Source organism: Pinus tabuliformis, chromosome 7, assembly GCF_031772625.1.
Source record: "Pinus tabuliformis cultivar Carrire ecotype Pingquan chromosome 7, CPIR1, whole genome shotgun sequence".
In the NCBI taxonomy this organism is placed as follows: domain Eukaryota; kingdom Viridiplantae; phylum Streptophyta; class Pinopsida; order Pinales; family Pinaceae; genus Pinus; species Pinus tabuliformis.
The window spans coordinates 588,888,130-588,905,313 of NC_142293.1; the positions used below are offsets into that span (position 1 = coordinate 588,888,130).

Below are 17,184 nucleotides of genomic sequence, written 5' to 3' on the forward strand. Positions count from 1 at the left end.
TACGTCCCGGAAGGTTTTTTGTCTCACCGATCCACGGATCGGCAGAGTTTTCCTTCAAACCTGACCCCAAAGCCGGGATTGATTTTGTCATTAGAACTTTAGTAGAATCCTAGTGTGTTGATCTGCTAGATTATCGTTGTGTCGCAGAGCTGGGTGTTTTGTGAGGGTCTGTATTAAATGGGTTTGTCCCTTAAGATGTAATTTTGTAAAAGTCATGATGTAATGTGTCCTGAGGGTCGAGAAATGTTTTAAATCCCCTCATGAGTCCTAAGTCCTAGGTCCTAGGTGATGTTTCCGAAGGCTTAGTTCAGTGATCCATTTTAAAATGAATTAAAAAATTAAAAAATGAATAAAAATAATAAAATAATGAAAAATAATAAAAAAATAAAAAAATCAAGCAAAAACCCTAACTAATAAAATAATAATATTTTAAGTTAATAAATCGACGGATGAGATCAAGAGATGTCTTGATCCTCATCAACGGTCGAGATCATTTCTACATGGATCACTCGAACTAGCCGTTAGGATCTTTTCCTTTATATAGGGTCTTAGGGGGTCATTTCAAGGCATTCGATCTGTGAGTCAAAGACTGAAGAAGCTCTCTTGTAAATTTATTTCTGGTTAATAAAGAAGACTTTGGGGTCCATATCTTGCTGGTGTTACTCTCTTGAAATGCTGTGAGATTGTTTTGATTTTCTGCATAAGTGATTTTCAGCTGTTAATAATAGCTTTGGTAGAGTATTGTGGGTACAGGTATCTTGCTCACTTGCTAGGGTTTGGGTGCTGTTAGGGTTTTTGAAGTAATGGCAGGTATCTCCATTACTTCTTGAGATCTAGCAGCATTCTTGCCCTCTTTACTGATGGTTGTTTCTGAGCTGTGCAGAAAAACCCTTGCTGAAGAAGATTTGGTGGGCGTTAGGGGAAGTTCTCGGCTGAACCAGCCAACTCCCACAAGCATTTTCTGCTGAGCCCAGTGGATTTGATCCTGGGTCTATCATTCGGTTTTATTTTTCTGATCTGCATGAGAGAATTTCTGAAGTTTCTTTTTACAGTGACAATCTGAAATTTCTTTTCTTTAAAATTTTCCTGTTCTTATTGTTAAATCTGGTTGTGAAGGGGCCAAATCTATACATTTAATTCGCTGATCTAGGGTTTCAGATTTTTTTTACAGTTTTTTATTAGGGTTTTGTCTGTTTTCTTTGCAATTGCAGGACTGCCGTCAAGGTCAACACACCGACACACTGTGCATAAGCAGCAGATTCTAGCGAGAGGCATTTTTTTTTTGTTGCTGGTTTATATATGCACGAATCTCAGTTTTTCGCCGGCAGTATCGGTTCCACTCGAAAAATTCAATCAACGCCCGATTCTGTTTCACGCACCAAAGATCACAACAGCGAAGGGATTCTCGGGTGAGACGGCGTTTATGCTGGAAACAGGGTATTGACCCACACACATCAGCTATTCATGCGTAGATTTCTCACGCAATCCGCAGCCCTGTGTGGAACTGTCCAGGGTCACGAAAATTTGCAGAATCAAAGAGTGTATTTGTTTCATGAAGGAATATGACTTCTGGCACTCTTTAAATCGCAAAAGCAGTGGACCGCTTCGTCTGCAGCACGTTAAATCATCAGTGGCACAAGAAATCGTCAGCTCAACGTACGTGTATCTCTGAGGGTGATCAATCTGGCCCCTTATTTCTCCACCAGCAGAAGAAACCCTTGAATGCATCGATGGCACTCTGCATTGACTGAAAGCTGCTCACGTCAGTCGTTAAGGGTTACGTATCAGCCTTTCCAAGCGCACGTAAGGTATCAAAACGTCGGCAGCCAGGTGATCTCTTTCACGCTTTACGCACAGTCTTTCTCCCTTTCCGCTGGCATTCACGTTGGCATATCAGTCATTGCTGAAGGTTTCAGTCTTGGTATCGTTTCGATGTACTGCGTATTTGAATGATATTCCTGTGTATGCGTGGTCTAGGGTCACGATTTTTTTGTGTGCTTTCAGCGTTTTTTTTTTTATATACGTCTAGGTTAGTTGGGTCATAGGTTAGCGTAGTTCTGTTTCATGTAGTTTTTTTTTTTAAATTTCATCCTTTAGTTTAATTTTTATTAGATTTAGATTTAAATTTTTTTAATTTTATATAGTTTTGTTTTATACAGACTTTAATACATAGTTTTACTTTTAGATTTTAAGTTTAAAATTTATAAATGTTAGATTTTAAATTTCCAGATAGATCGTTCCTTTTTTTTAGATTTTTCTAATATAAAAAATAAACAAAAAATAAAAAGGCTAGCGTAGATCTTAATTAGATTTTAATTTATTGTTTTAGTTTAGTTTAAAGTTCTTTTTATTTTTTATATAGTTAGTTTTCATAAAAGATCAAAAAATGTTTATAATTTAGGCTTAGGTTTATATAGTATATAGATTTTAGATTTTTTAGATTTAGCTTTAATTAGCTTTTAATTTTTGTTTTATTTTTTGATTTTTGAATAAAAATATATATATATATATATATATATTAAAAAAAAAAGATTTAAAAAAAAAAAAAAATTAAATAAATAAAAATTTGTGGGAAATTATTTTTGCCGGATTTCAGTTGCTTTCACGTTATATCTTTATTGCTGAGATCTAAAGTTTTCAAGCCGAGATGCGAAATTGATATCTGGTTGATGGTTTATGATTCTCGTGGTGATTTAAAGCATTCATCTTTTCAAATTTTTAGCTGCTGGATATCGTTTTTTTTGTCATTCTAAGAGCATTGTGTTTTTAGCTGATGATAGATGATTACTGGTTCATGGTCCATCTTTTTATATCATTTAACAAGTAATTGTTTTAATAACAATCTCTTAAGGCACTGGTCTGTTAAATTAATCAAATCCATCGAGTGCTTTTATTATCTTATCTCGTGTCTCCCAACCAACTGGTCGACAGTTGGTCTCATCACCTCACAGGGTCTACCCCCCTTAGCTGCGGGAGACAGGCTTAAACGGAGGGATCGGGGATCAGAGTGACAGCCCCCGGTCCGAGCGTTGTCGTGCCAATCTGCGCGACAACACTAGGATAGGTGATCCTTTTCCGTTGGCTCTATGCCATAAGCAACAGTAAAAGTCAGTGCCCGATACCTGGTCTTATACCCTGTAGCCGATACCTGGGAGACCGCCATAGTCAATGTCTATAATCCCCCTAGGCTTACTCCACTGCTAATACAACAATGGGAAGAGGAGGTAGGGTAAGTTATAGAGACCGAGAAATCATTTTGGGAAATTCCACTCGAAGACAGTTTTATTAAAATAATTAATTATTTTTAATGAGACCCTAAGTCTAAACTTAGGAAATTAAAATAATTAAAGGGTATTAATCTAACTATGGGTGAAACTTCTAGAAGAAGACGAGGATCAAGCCAAAATGATGTAAGCCATTGATTAGAAGCTAATTTGGGTCGTTGGTTGTCCAACAGAAAGATATAAGAAGAGGCTTGAGGGGCACTTGGAGAACACACAAAGGGGAGATCAAAAGTTCGATTTTCTGAAGTAGAGTAGCTGCTGGAGAGATTTTCAATAGTGATCTTTTGTAGTGAGGGGCAGGGATAATATCTGAAGGGAAATACTTCTCAGTCGGAGAATACTCAGCAGAGAAGGCAGAGAGAGATCCAGCAGAGGCAACGCAGAGCCACGCAGAGGCAGCACAGAAGCCAAGAGGGAATCCGAAAATTTGTTGAAGGAATCGATCGCAGAAGCCAGAAGCCGGGGTGTGAGACCGGGAGGGGCATATCGATCAGCTAAAGGGGTGACGTTGTCCCCAAACAGTGTGACGCTGCGCTGAGGCAGCCAGGGGTAGTTCATTCAGTGGCTGGATCAACCAGAATTTCCAGTGATAGTGTGAGGTAACCTCACTTATCTCTCATTTAGTGATATTCTTTTTAATTGGATTGTCGGGAAGGCATCCAGAGATTGTATTCAGAAATTACTATTGCTTAATAATAAAACCCTCAGTTGCTGCACCGGTTTTCCCGCATTGGGTTTTTCTGGGGACATTTGTCCAAAAATAACTATGTGATGTGTTGTATTTATTTCTTGTTTAGTTTCTTGTTTCCGCTTATAAATTTAAATGGTGTAGGCTGCAGTGTATTCGTTTCAGTGTTTACTGTAGGAAACAATAAATAATTTGGTTCCGTAATTAAAAAAAGGAGAAACGTAATCAGTTGCTGCAATAGAAATTTGGGCATCCAAATTTTTACAGTTATGAGATGGAAGCCAACGGGAAGTAGGCAATGACCTGATTAACAATACCTCCCCCTATGTTCCAGCCACCCAATGCCTCCGGTGCTGCGGAAACTGTGGCTATGACGACTGCAAGGTCACTATGCTAACCACTAAGAAGAGTTGAATCCCTTAAGCTAATTGGAAAAGGGTTTCCCTAGGTGTCTATCAACCAAGCTTATGCTTGGAGGTAAATTATTAATGCAAACTAAGTCCTAGGATGTTTGTGCCACGATGATGAGTGAAATTATCTTGAGTTAAGATTAGTTTATGTTACTTAAGTACTTGATATGAATTATCTAAAGCAAGAGTACTTAACAATGATGAGATAACAATCTTAAACAAGATAAGTGCTTTAAAGATACAAGTGCCAGCTTCAACTATAGATTAGTCCACAAGATGCTTAACCAATTAGATAAACTTATCAATTAGCCACAAAGTTATAAGATGCCAATCACAATTACCAAAGATGTTTCTAAACAAGATTGTGTGTGATCTTATTACTCAATGCTAAAGAGATATTCAATTGGATTCACAAGATACCAATATTCCCAAGAGACTCATCACCAAGATGATTTATGATTTAAGTTCTTTAGTGATTAAGGGCACTAGATGTGAAATATAAGCACATAAACTCACAAGAGAAACACAATGTTAGCCGCTTCCACAATGTAAATGCTAGGAACAAGTAAAAACAAAATATAGAACTATGAAAAACACACATACACTTTATGTTCCAATGACCCTTTTATGAGCAATAAGTGACTATTATGATAGCAATAAGAAAGTTATGACTGCAGTAAGGAAAACACCTTAGATCTAAGAGATAACAAGCCAATAGTGACTAGATATGATCAGTGAGATGCCCAACAACTTGCCAAAGTAAAATAATGATTTTTAAGCCACCTTAAGATGCAATATTCAGAAAAAATTTCAAGTTTGATCTATTTACTACAGCAGTAGAAAAATATGAGAACAACGGACTATCTATGCTACAAGAAGTTGCCAAAACATGCTCAAAATTTGGAAAAAATTGCCAAAATTGAAAACTTAACTTTTTGAGCCCTTTTAGATGTGTGATTCAGAAAATTGCAGATCTGATATGTTCAGTTATACAGTGAATTCCAACAAGAAAATTTCTAGCTCTGGGCTAAATAACCAATGCCCAAGTGGCTAAAATTTAGGAAAATTTAGATCTTGCAATTTCGAGTTATTTTGACCAATTTAAATGTGATTTTAGGGCTATCATATCACTGCTATAATAAAATAGGGACAAAATGATGGTTTAGAGAGTAAACCCTAGGCTTAAAGCCTTGAAGATAAACTAGCCCAAGTTGCCCAAAATTTTGGGATGAAAATGCTACCTGAAAATCAAACTTTTGAGGCCCAAAAACCTGCAAAACCACCAAGTATCCAGTCTAGAAAATTCAGGGATGAATTTAGGGCAAACTAGGGCCAAGGAGGGCCAACACTAGCCTAATAGGGCTAGCGTTGAGAGAAAAGGAGGCTAGGAAGGCAAATCAAGGGTCAAAGATGGCAAGAGGAGATCAGGAAAGGCCAACGCTTGGAGGAGATGGCCTCAAAGGGCTAGACACTAGGGCTATGGGGAAATTTAGGGCCCTAAAGGGTCATGGCTAGCCCAAAGGGAAATGGTGTTGAGAAATCAAAAGGGCAATGATTATATAGATTTCTCTTTACTTGATAACTGCTTGTGATGTCCTTTTACTTATTAGCTTTGTTACTTATTAGTATATGTGTGAATCATCAAACAACTACCAAAACAAGAAGAACATGAACACAAAATATAGCCTACAATCCAGGGCCAAAACCTCTCCACTTGAGAGGAAAACCCACAAATCTCTTCTCTTGATTATAGACTCTTCCATTGATGAATTCCAAGACATTAAGACTGACTTCAGAACCCTCCAAGACCAAGACCAACCTCTCTGGATGATGTGCTAACCCTAATCTTGTCAAACCTAGTCGGATCTCTTCCAGAAGCACTTCTTCGACCTCCAACTGCAGAAATTTCAACCTCCACTATAGATTTGAAATTTCGGCCCCCCAGCAGTTGTTGCTACCACACGTGTGAGCTTCGATTTGCCTTCTGAGCCCTCCTTTGACCTTTGCTTGACTTTCCCTCACTTCAGGATTATGAGGATTACCCTTGGTGACCTTCGCTTAACCTACTTGTCTCCTTTTCTCCAAGATCGAACCTGAAGATAGAAACCCTAGGTCTTGCTGCAAAAACCCTAGTTCTCCTTAGCACGTGTGAGAGAAAATTAGCCCAAACACAAATCTCCTTTGTCCTCCTTCTTCTTCGTTGCCTTCTTCTTCCTCTTCCTTCGCTAGAATGAGTGGTGAGTGAATGTGCTTCAACTAGGACAAGTTCTCTTCTATTTATAGGCTCTTCAATAATGGACATGGCTCTTCCCTTCGGCTGATTTGCCAATTGCCAGATTGACTTGGTTTTGGAGGGTATTTGGATACTTTTTAAGACAAAAATAATTTTCTTTACAAGTTACAATGTGCCCATGGTGTCTTCAACTTATGACAATGTCTCTTTTGACTTCTTGACCTAGGAAAAACCCTAGAAGCACTCAATGGGTGATTGACCTATAAAATAAAAGACTTTGAGCATGAAACCCATGCTCCAAAAATAATAATAATAGTTTTTCTTTCATTTTACATTGTACAAGAATTAAAAGTACATTTCATCTATATGAAGACCCAACCTAGTTACACATTTTTCAACAAATGGAGGGGGACCAAGGCTCCTTAAACCCATGACCAGGCCAATTAAGGCCTTAAAACTCCAACGCAGGGTTAGGCAAGGGAGGTCGAGGCCTCTAAGGCTCACGACCTGCCTTAAAAGGCCTAAAAATGAAAAGGATGGGCCTTTTTAGGCTGATGCAGGAAGGAGGGAGGGAAGCACTGGCCTTAGGAATGCTAGATCTAGGCCCGACAGGGTTGAAACTCAAAAACCTAGCTTCAGAAAAGGTTTTCTCTTCTAGATCTGAATTTTGCTGCAAATTTCTCAATGGTTGGCCCTGCAAAAAGAATTCTAGAGACTAGATCTTACCCTCTAGGGCTTAGACCTAGCTCTACTTCATCCTCTTCTCTTGATTTCACCTACAAAAAATGAAAATAAAACACCCAAACCCCAAATATATACAAAACTGTTAAATCCCCAATTAGCAAAAAACAATTTGCAAATTAATTTACAAAATTATTCACAAAAATATACAAATATACAAGGGTTTTGAAAATTAAATTTTTCGAGAAATAATTTTTTATGGTTATTTTCTTTGATAAATGGCTAAAAACACTCTAGAAACTCCATGCACACTATAGCCTTAGTGAAGATTTAACCCACCACATAAATATTCAGGATCCAAGCAAAGTTGATCCTTGCCCACAGTTTGTGAACTTGGAGACCAAGGACTGAAGTATCTGCAAGCACTATGTATTTATCTCAAGACAATCTGTTAATCATATGGCGAATCAAATCACCTAATATTAGCCCAAAACTATCAATAGAATGATTTTATCTCTATCTAATGAAAAACAGATCTTACCATTTGTCAGCACAACATAGGAAAACTCGTAGTCAGTACATACCACAAATCAATGAACATGGACGCCTCGAGTTGCACCACAAAGTCTTTATTATGATGGGAAAAATAGTTCCCAGCGGGACAATAGTTTACACAAATGCTTCAACAGCAATTTCTTAGCAAAAAATCAGATGGCTAGAGACTCAAATGACTCTAATTTATAGATAAAACCTTCAAGTGAAAAATAACGTCTTGTTTTCTTGATTTTTGTCAAAATAATCTCGGTTGTCAAAAAATACTTGATCCTCTTTTAATCTTAGCTGTTGAATTTTTATTTTTGAGGAATTTTCGAATTTATCATTTATTTCCATTTTTATTAGATCAAAATTAATTATTTTGAGCTGATTTCCTTGAAAATTTGATTTTGACTTAACCACCAAGGTCCAAGGGTCCAATTTTTCTTGAAATATTCAATATTCTCTTGATGGAGGACCTCCAAAAATTAATTCTTTTAAGACACAATTTTTTCACTTGGAGAATTTAATTTTCCGGAGACATTTAAATTTGACTCTAATTAATTAAATTTCTGGCTTGGGATTTCAATTTAATTTTGCCAGAAAATTTAATTAGTTGATACATGAGGGGATTAATTATTTTTTCCACCCTCTAATATTTTAACCATGGTGTCTAAGTATGAGGGACCATGCATTAAAATGTTTTTTATATAAGATTTACAATTTCAACCCTCAAAGGGGGAATACCTATTCGGCTTAGACCCTCAAAAAACATATTCAATTTGTGACACAATATGATCTAGTAGACCAAGTGATTTGTAATAAAATAATTTAGCCAATTAACTTAAATTATTCCCAAATCGCTTTTACATAAGACTTGATTAAAACACTAGGACTCACCTAAGACGTTGACGAAGAATTCCACCCTATCTTTGGGGTGAGGCTGGAGGAAAAAAATCTATCGACCATCCGTGTTTAGAAACACAACTGAATCAATGAGACAAAAAACCTCCTAGGATGAAACTCTTGCCAAAATAATAGACTTACCTAGCTTATTCCATACATTCACAGTCTTACTAGCATCATTTACATTACATAACTTGCAGAATGGGTTTACATTGACATATGAACTGCTAATAGATGATCCGATCCTGTTGAAAAAATTTGATTCTTCCGCTTCCTTGGAACTTTGACAAAATGTGTGCAATAGGATCACATCATTGGCTCAAAGGGTGGAGAAAATGGCACATCAAGCTATGTGGTGGCTGCAAGGGGTTGTTGGTTACCGAATTATGATCGTTCAAGAGAAAATTTTCTCGTATGGATATTACCCACAAGGTGGTGGGTAACAGGTCTTTCTTGATTCTAGCTTCTTTGCAAAAGTCAATGAAATCATTTGAAGTGAACTCTCCTCCATTGTCAAATCTGAAGATTTTGATCTGCTTTCCAGTTTTTTTTTTCTACCAGAGCTTTGAAGTCTTTGAACATGTTAAATGCTTGACTTTTGTTTTTCAAAATGAAAATCCATGTCTTGTGAGAAAAATCATCCACAAAGATTATTTAATACAAGTAGCCACCAAGAGAAGTTGCAAGCGTAGGTCCACATAAATCAAAATGTATAAGATGAAGTACCTGATTAGTTTTGCTTTTGCTAGAAGGGAATGGTCCCTTTACATGCTTTTCACTTGCACACCCTTGGAAAACTCCATCATTATCCACTCTAATCTCCGACATTCTAGAAACCATCTCTCACATGAGGGAATGCTTTCTAGTGCAAATGAGCGAATCTTTGGTGCCAAAGTTCACATTGATGATTTTTGTCATGAATCGGCACATGGATTGGCTTGCCATTGACTTTATAAAGACCTTCAAATCTCGATCCCAGAGTGAAGGCATCTCTCATGCTAGATCTCATTGGCCAAGTGAGAAATTTTCTATTTATGAAAGAAACTTTCATTCCTTTGTCTTCTAAGGCAGATATAGATACAAGATTATTTTTCAGACCAGGTACATACAAAACTTCTTGAAGAGATATGGTTTTACCTTGATCCAGATGAAAATATACAGAACCAAATCCCTTTATAGGATATGTAGATTTATCTCCAAGCATGATTTTTAGATCTATCTCTCTCTCAACTAGATTTGTGAGAACTTCTTTATAACCAGTAAAGTGTCTTGAAGCACCACTATCAACCAACCAACTATCATAAGAATTTGTAGGAGAGGAACTAGAAAGAGATAAAATGAGAAAGCACTATGATTGTGTTTCAACTGCAATATTATCATACCTTGAGTTCCTTGAAGTCTTGGAAGAACGGTAGCTTTCTTTATGAATAAAAAGAACTTCTCTTCTTCTTCTTCTTTAATCAGATCTGAAATTGTTGCTACGATTGTTGTAGTTGGATCTAGGTGCACCTCTAATTTTTGGATTGTCACAGACATGGTGGCCATGCTTATGAAAATTGTAGCATTAAACTTTTGATAAGTCTTTGTTCCATTTATAGGAATTGTTGGATCTAGGAGCAAGCTTTCTTGAAAAGTTATGACCTCTTTTTCTTTTCTACTTCTTGCTTTGGACAACAAAGGCAGTAGGTTCACCTTCTTCGTGCTTGGGAATTCTTCCTCTGGAAATCATTTTGGCCTCTTCTTGACTGCACTTTCCTAGGAGTTCATCAAATGTGGGAAACTTATCATTGTTGTTGATGGTAGTAATAAAAGTTTCCCAAGTTGGAGAAAGACCTCCAAGCATAATCAACACTTTTATCAGATACAATTTCACCAATTGTTGATAGTTGATCCTTGATTTTTGATATCCTCATGAAGTATGCTTGAATGGTCTCTCCTCTGTTCATCTTAATGTCCTTGAGTTGATTCTTCAAAGCAAGAATTTGACTCAAGTTGTTTACTTGATACATTCCAATAAGCTTGTCATACATTTCCTTAGATTTCTTCAACTTGGAGACATATGTGATGAGATGGTCTCCAAGAGAATCAAGGATAATCTTCTTAGCCTTGACTTCTCTCTTCTTGAATCTGGCCTTGACAACAACATTCAAATTTTTTGGTGGTTCTACTACCTCGTCTTCCACATATTTCAGCACATCATGTTCTTCAAGAGTAATATCCAATATTGCCTTCCATGGACCAAAATTCAAAGCATCATTCAGTTTCTCTTCACTTTTGAAGTAAGAAGAAGACATCTTGATCAAGTCAAACAAATTTCGGCAGCAAGGTCTTCAAAGGAGCAACAAGTAAGATTTCAATAGTAATACGATCTTCAAAGGAGCAACAAGTATTATTTCTGCAACAAGTAAGATCTTCAAAGGAGAGATTTGGGAAACAAATTTCAGCAACAAGTAAGATCTCTTTGAAGTAAAATTTTGGCAAAGGAGTGATAGATCTTATCTTCTTGGGCTTGTCTTCACCAAAGCTCTGATACCATGTTGAAATTTTGATGTTCAATGTTGTAACAATTACTTATTCCAAAACTTCTTTCTTTTGTAATATTAGTTAAGCAATTGTAGATAGAACATAAACCAAATGCACAATAGAAAATAGCTAAGAACAAAATGAGACACAGATAATTCAAGTCCAATGACTAGGGCAAAACCACAAGGGGAAAACCCCACCAAATTCTTCTTCTATTAGATATCAATTGTTCAACAAAGTTACAAAGTACAATGAAAGATCAAGAAAATGAGTGAGTTCACCCAAATTTGAACTAGTTGTAGCATGAAGATCACTGGTAGCAGCACTAGATGCAAACACTGAATCAACCTTACCTTCAATTGAACCAACACTGAAACACTAATAAACCAACCTTGGCTCACTAAGTTCTTCTCTTACTCTTCAAGTCTCTCTCTCTCACAATCTTCTTCAAGTCTCTCCAACTCTCTCTCTCAAGTTCAAATTCTTCTTTCACAATGCACAAGTAGTAGGTAGTCAAGTGAGAAGACATGACACACATATATAGGAGGAGTGACGAATTCTTGTCATAAAGGAGGAGCAATATGCATATCTTGAGAAAGAGTAACATATGCCATTTAGGGGAGTGTAACTCATGACATTAAGGAGAGAAACGCATTCCTTAGTAACTTATGCCATTAAGGAGAGGTACGCATGCCTTAGTAACTCGTGTCATTAAGAGAGGAATGCATGCCTTAGTAGTTTATGCTATTAAGAAAGGTATGCATGCCTTAGTTAAAGAGAGTGTAACATATGCATTAAAGAGAGCGTAAGAGGAATATGCCATGTCTTTAATGAGTGCGTAAGAGAGAGTGTAATGTATCATTAAGAGAGAGAGAGAGTTATGTAGTGCCATGTGAGTCATCAAGGAGAGAGGTGCGAAGTGATTGAGGTGATGAAGGTAAGGTGACTTGTAATTCCTTTTAATAATAATATCATAGTATCATAAAGGATAATAATAATAATATTAATAATATTGATGATTAAGTTGAGATTGAACTATTAGAATTGATTAATGATAAGTTAAGTGATTTTCCTTCAACTATGCTTGATTACCAATTGGTGCAAGGTAATTCACTATTTTTGAAAAGTCATACTTGAGATGCTAGACATGACTTTCTATTTTTAGAAATTCACTCCAGAATTGTCAGAAATGAGATTTTATTTAATGAAATTCATCCCTGCACTGCCAATTTTCAATAGCTTTGAGGGCAAAGTAGTCTTAAAGGGGAAACCAATTATATATACATGAACTCTAAACTAAAATTATAAATAAAATCAAAAGTACAATAAAGATGATGATGATAATAATAATCATAATGGTAAATAATACATATGACTAATAGGTATGAATTTTTATTAAGAGACACCTTAAGCTATATCAATATTTGGGGCCCATTCCAATGCAAATCGTCTTCCATTCATTTATATCTTTATTTGTAAATTTTTATGTATATCTAATCCCACAATTCTCGAAGCATATTAATTTGAGCATTTATGCTTCAGAAAGATAGACATTTATTATGAGATTTGGAGCAGATTGCTTTGCAAAAATGTATTAACTTTTAGCGTGGACATGTTTAGATTGGATATCCATTTATTGTGCAAGGCTTCATGCAAAATTGGGAAGCTAGAAATAAGTAAATTGACTGTTCCTTGGTCTAGAGTCTGATGGTTTCCTATGGTTTCTTCTCTACCACCCTCTTATTGGTTTCATCTGTGTAGTAGTATTCTGTTTAGATGATTGACTCATCTTTGTGCGTGAGCTCCTGAACCAAAACTGGGGACATAAATGGGTGATGGTAACATAAAGGCATGGAAAAGAGCAAAAGATAAGCACAAAACTACTTGGAAAAAAGTATAAAATTTCAGGAACTTTGCTTTTAGGTCCTATGATGAACAAACTATAATCTAAATTAGGGTTATTTAATCTGATATAAAAAAAAACCGTTATTTTCATTTTGACTATTTTGACCATATTGCATACCAGCTCATTGAATTTTAAAGGTTCAATTTGGTGGAATTTACCTTAGCATTTTAAATAACTAACATCTTTATTTGGCTCATTTTAACAGCATTCGGAACTGGGTAGAAGATTTGCTTTTCAAGCAGCTTGATCTTAATTACCCTGGCATGTCTGGTTCAATGGTGGGTTATGGTTTGGTTGCTTGGGTATTTTATGGAGATCTGTGCATCATGATTCATTGTAAATATAACACCACGTTTGCAATGATTTTTTTCATTGCAGGTACATCAAGGATTTTATTCTGCCTACCATAATACAACATTGCGTCCGAGGATTTTAGAAGCGATAGAGAAAATCCAGAAAAGGAATAATGCACTATCCATTATGATTACAGGGCATTCAATGGGTGGAGCTATGGCTTCCTTTTGTGCACTTGATCTTACGGTACCATAAACAGACAACCACCCTTTCTATATCCTGAATAGTTGGTTTCAAACTGACATTTGAGAAAATGTTGATCTTGACATCATTTATCATTGTCAATCAAGCACTAAAGGTTCAATTGTAAACTTTCGTCTGGATGCTTTCCATGCATATATCAAGCATATAAACATTCACCGGTATGTGAAACAGAAAGCTAGAGAATATATAAAATATGTAGCTGAGAAAAGAAGTTGATCTATGAATTCTCAGCAACGCAAGAGTTTAAATGAATAATCAGGCAATTTGATTTAATTCAAGAAGTTAAATGGGACCAAAAAAAGAAGAAAATTTATTTATTTCTCTTACCTATCCATTCAAGATAAGGAGCGACAGTGATTAATACCAAGTCTATTTGGCATAACAGTGAAGAATTCATGTTTCTTTATCTACTCCATATTTGTTTGGCTTTTGTAGTTTGTTTACCACTGCTGCATAATTTTGCTGTCTTTTCTGCAAATTTATTTCTTTTACTGATTATTAACTAATTGTCCTGAAATTTATGTGCCAGGTAAACTATGGAGCAAAGGGTGTCCAAGTTGTGACCTTTGGGCAGCCTCGTATTGGAAATTCAGTGTTTGCTGATTTCTATAATACATTTGTACCAAAACATATACGTGTCTCTCATGCCCATGATATTGTTCCACATTTGCCTCCATATTACACCCATTTCCCTCAACGAACATACCACCATTTCCCTCAAGAGGTGAGCTTCCATTTATGAAATGTTAATGTCCCTGCCTCCTAATCTAACTTTTATGCATAATATAATATGATGGGAAGCAATAGAAAAAGATTTGTTTAGCCTTGGTTTATGGTTTAAAATTTCACTATGCAATGTTGATAATTATGCTTTAAACCAAAACTGATGTTTGTCTTGATGCACTCTTGAATACCTTCTGGTAAGGAATTTGATTACATGCTTCTTACAGTTCTATGAATAATTTACTTAAGGAACTTGAACAAGCACAATGAAACTCAAAAATCTTCTAGACTCTCTCCAACTTACAAGATTGTGAATGGCATAAGACAAATAAAGAGAGAGTACACACTTGTCTAACTTAGTGTTGCAAAAATCCCGATTTCATCACGATAAAATCACGAAATTGCAATTTTTTTGCCAAGCCGATGTTTGCTGATTTTTATTGATATTTTGGTGGTATCTTAATTTTGCCGTCGTAGGCCGATTATTACCAATATTTTCCCGATTTTTACGATAATTTGGTTTTCCAGACCCTTGCCGATTTTATCCCGATGCCAATGTTTGCAACATTGGTCTAACTACATTGAATCTGGTTACCCACCAAAATGGGTAACCCCATAGGAGAAAACTTTTCTCCTACGTTTGATATTCAGTCGGGCAGCTAGCTAGCTAGCAACCACTAGCAGCCACTATTTGACGATGATGTGCCATGTGCCTCTGCGATTTGTATCAACCATGTGCCTCTTACCATCTAATGTCCCAAATATAACTTTTGCTGAAAATTATCTCGTCAATTTAAATAACAATTTGCACAAATTTAACCATCAATTTAACGACAAAACCGGAAAATACAATCTGCAACTCAACTCTGATACCACTATAATGACCCAAATAAAAATTTTGCCAAATAATGCTTTAGAAAATATAAATTTTCTCCCAAAATTCACATCTTTAATTTTACAAACAATTCGCACACATTGAACCACACTATTTAATGACAGAAACAAGAAATTAAATGTGCAACTTGAGATTAGACAAGAAAGACATGCGGAAGAACTCAACCTTATTTTATTAATATGAAATAAGTTGATACAAGAAACTGAGAATGGCTGAGGTGATGGCCTCCAAAGATATACAATAATGCCCAATGAAGACAATATTGCTGAAATATCGCTGATATTCGCAAATATCGTGATATTTCTGAAATATTGCCGATATTTCTGGAAAATATCGCACTACGACCCAAAATATTGCCGATCGTGAGAAAAAATTCATTGTCGCAGCTAGAAAAGGCCAAAATCGGTTTTTTCCTCATTCTTGTTTTCTGATTGCTGGAGAAGGAAGGGGAGAGAATTATGCTTGCTGTCAAGGAGGATTCGAGGGTTGAATAGCCATTATCACCACCAACAACAAATATTTTGTTGATCAAAGATTGAAGAATAGTGAGACAATCTTCATTTCTTCCATTAACAGGTATGTTCTAATAAACCCCTATGTTAATGATTTTTTTGATAGATTTAGGGTTATTCTTGCTTGCCTATTTGTTTACAAACATTTTTCTTGTTTTTTTTTACATTTGCTATGATTTTCATGCCCATCTGCAAATGCAAGGGTTTTCTCCATATTTAGACAACAAACTCCATTTTTTTTTTTTTTTTAACTTTTAAATGCACCTTCTTATTGTCATTTATGATTTTTCATTGAATTCACATTGCAAATAATGTAGCAAAAAAATTATTTTGTAAAATGAGGTGGGTATTACTCATTAATTCCAATTTTTTTTGGTGCCCTAGATTTGAGTTAGCTCACTACAAAATTCAAATATGCCAAACGCCTTGGACCCATTTTGGGAGTATGGGGAGCCTAATGGTGGGACAAATCGGGCATATCTATCATGCAAATTATGTGGGACCAGGATGACAGGAGGGATTACGTGGTTGAAATACCATCTGGATAGACTCACTGGACATGATGTTGGGATTTTTACAGTTTCTAATCCGAAGCTTATACAAAAAGCTCTTGAAGCAATTGATGAAAAAGTCAGAAAGAAGGAAGAGGCAGAAAGAAACAAGGCTAAATGTGCAAGTAGATCTTTCAGGATATCTTCTTCTGATTTTGATGCTGAGGGTAGTGGGAGGGGCTCCATAGCATCACCTGCTACTGCTAGTGCGAAGTCATCATTTTTTGTTCCACGAACAGGACATGGAGCACAACCTGGCATAAAATCAATTGTTAAAAAAGAGGAGAAGCAAGAAGCAGGTAGAGTCATGGGGAGGTGTCTTTTCTGGAGCAACTTAACTCTCAGCATCACCAAAACTAATCCATTTTGGCAGCCAATGCGTGATGCTATTGATGTTGTGGGCCCAGGGTACGAAAGTGCTACATATGAGTTGTTGTGGGGGCCAATTCTTCAAGCAGAAAAGAAAGACATCAACTCTAGATTGGAGGAGTTGAAAAAAACATGGGAAGTTTCTAGATGCATAGTGATGTCTGATGGTTGGACAGATAGGAAGGGTAGGACCCTTCTAAATTTCTTGGTACATTGTCCTAAAGGTACCATGTTTATTAAATCAGTGGATGCATTAGCACATATCAAAGATGCAACAATGATATGTGAATTGTTAGATGGGTTCATTCGGGAGATTGGTGTGCAGAATGTGGTGCAAGTCATAACAGACAATGCATCTAATTATGTGTTTGTCGGCAAGATGCTTATGAAGAGGCATCGCACATTGTTCTG

The 17,184-nt window shown here is 36.2% G+C and overlaps 1 protein-coding gene across 7 annotated transcripts in view; it reads left to right on the top strand.

Annotated features, from left to right (window-relative positions):
- The window catches only part of LOC149248810 (lipase-like), a 430,114-nt gene that overhangs the window by 332,892 nt on the left and 80,038 nt on the right, over positions 1-17,184 (top strand). For all 7 annotated transcript variants that reach the window (XM_089458552.1, XM_089458547.1, XM_089458549.1 and 4 more), the window contains 3 exons: positions 13,371-13,443; positions 13,544-13,705; positions 14,253-14,447. In XM_089458552.1, coding sequence (XP_089314678.1) covers positions 13,371-13,443; positions 13,544-13,705; positions 14,253-14,447 — 430 coding nt within the window. The remainder of the gene's footprint in view (positions 1-13,370; positions 13,444-13,543; positions 13,706-14,252; positions 14,448-17,184) is intronic.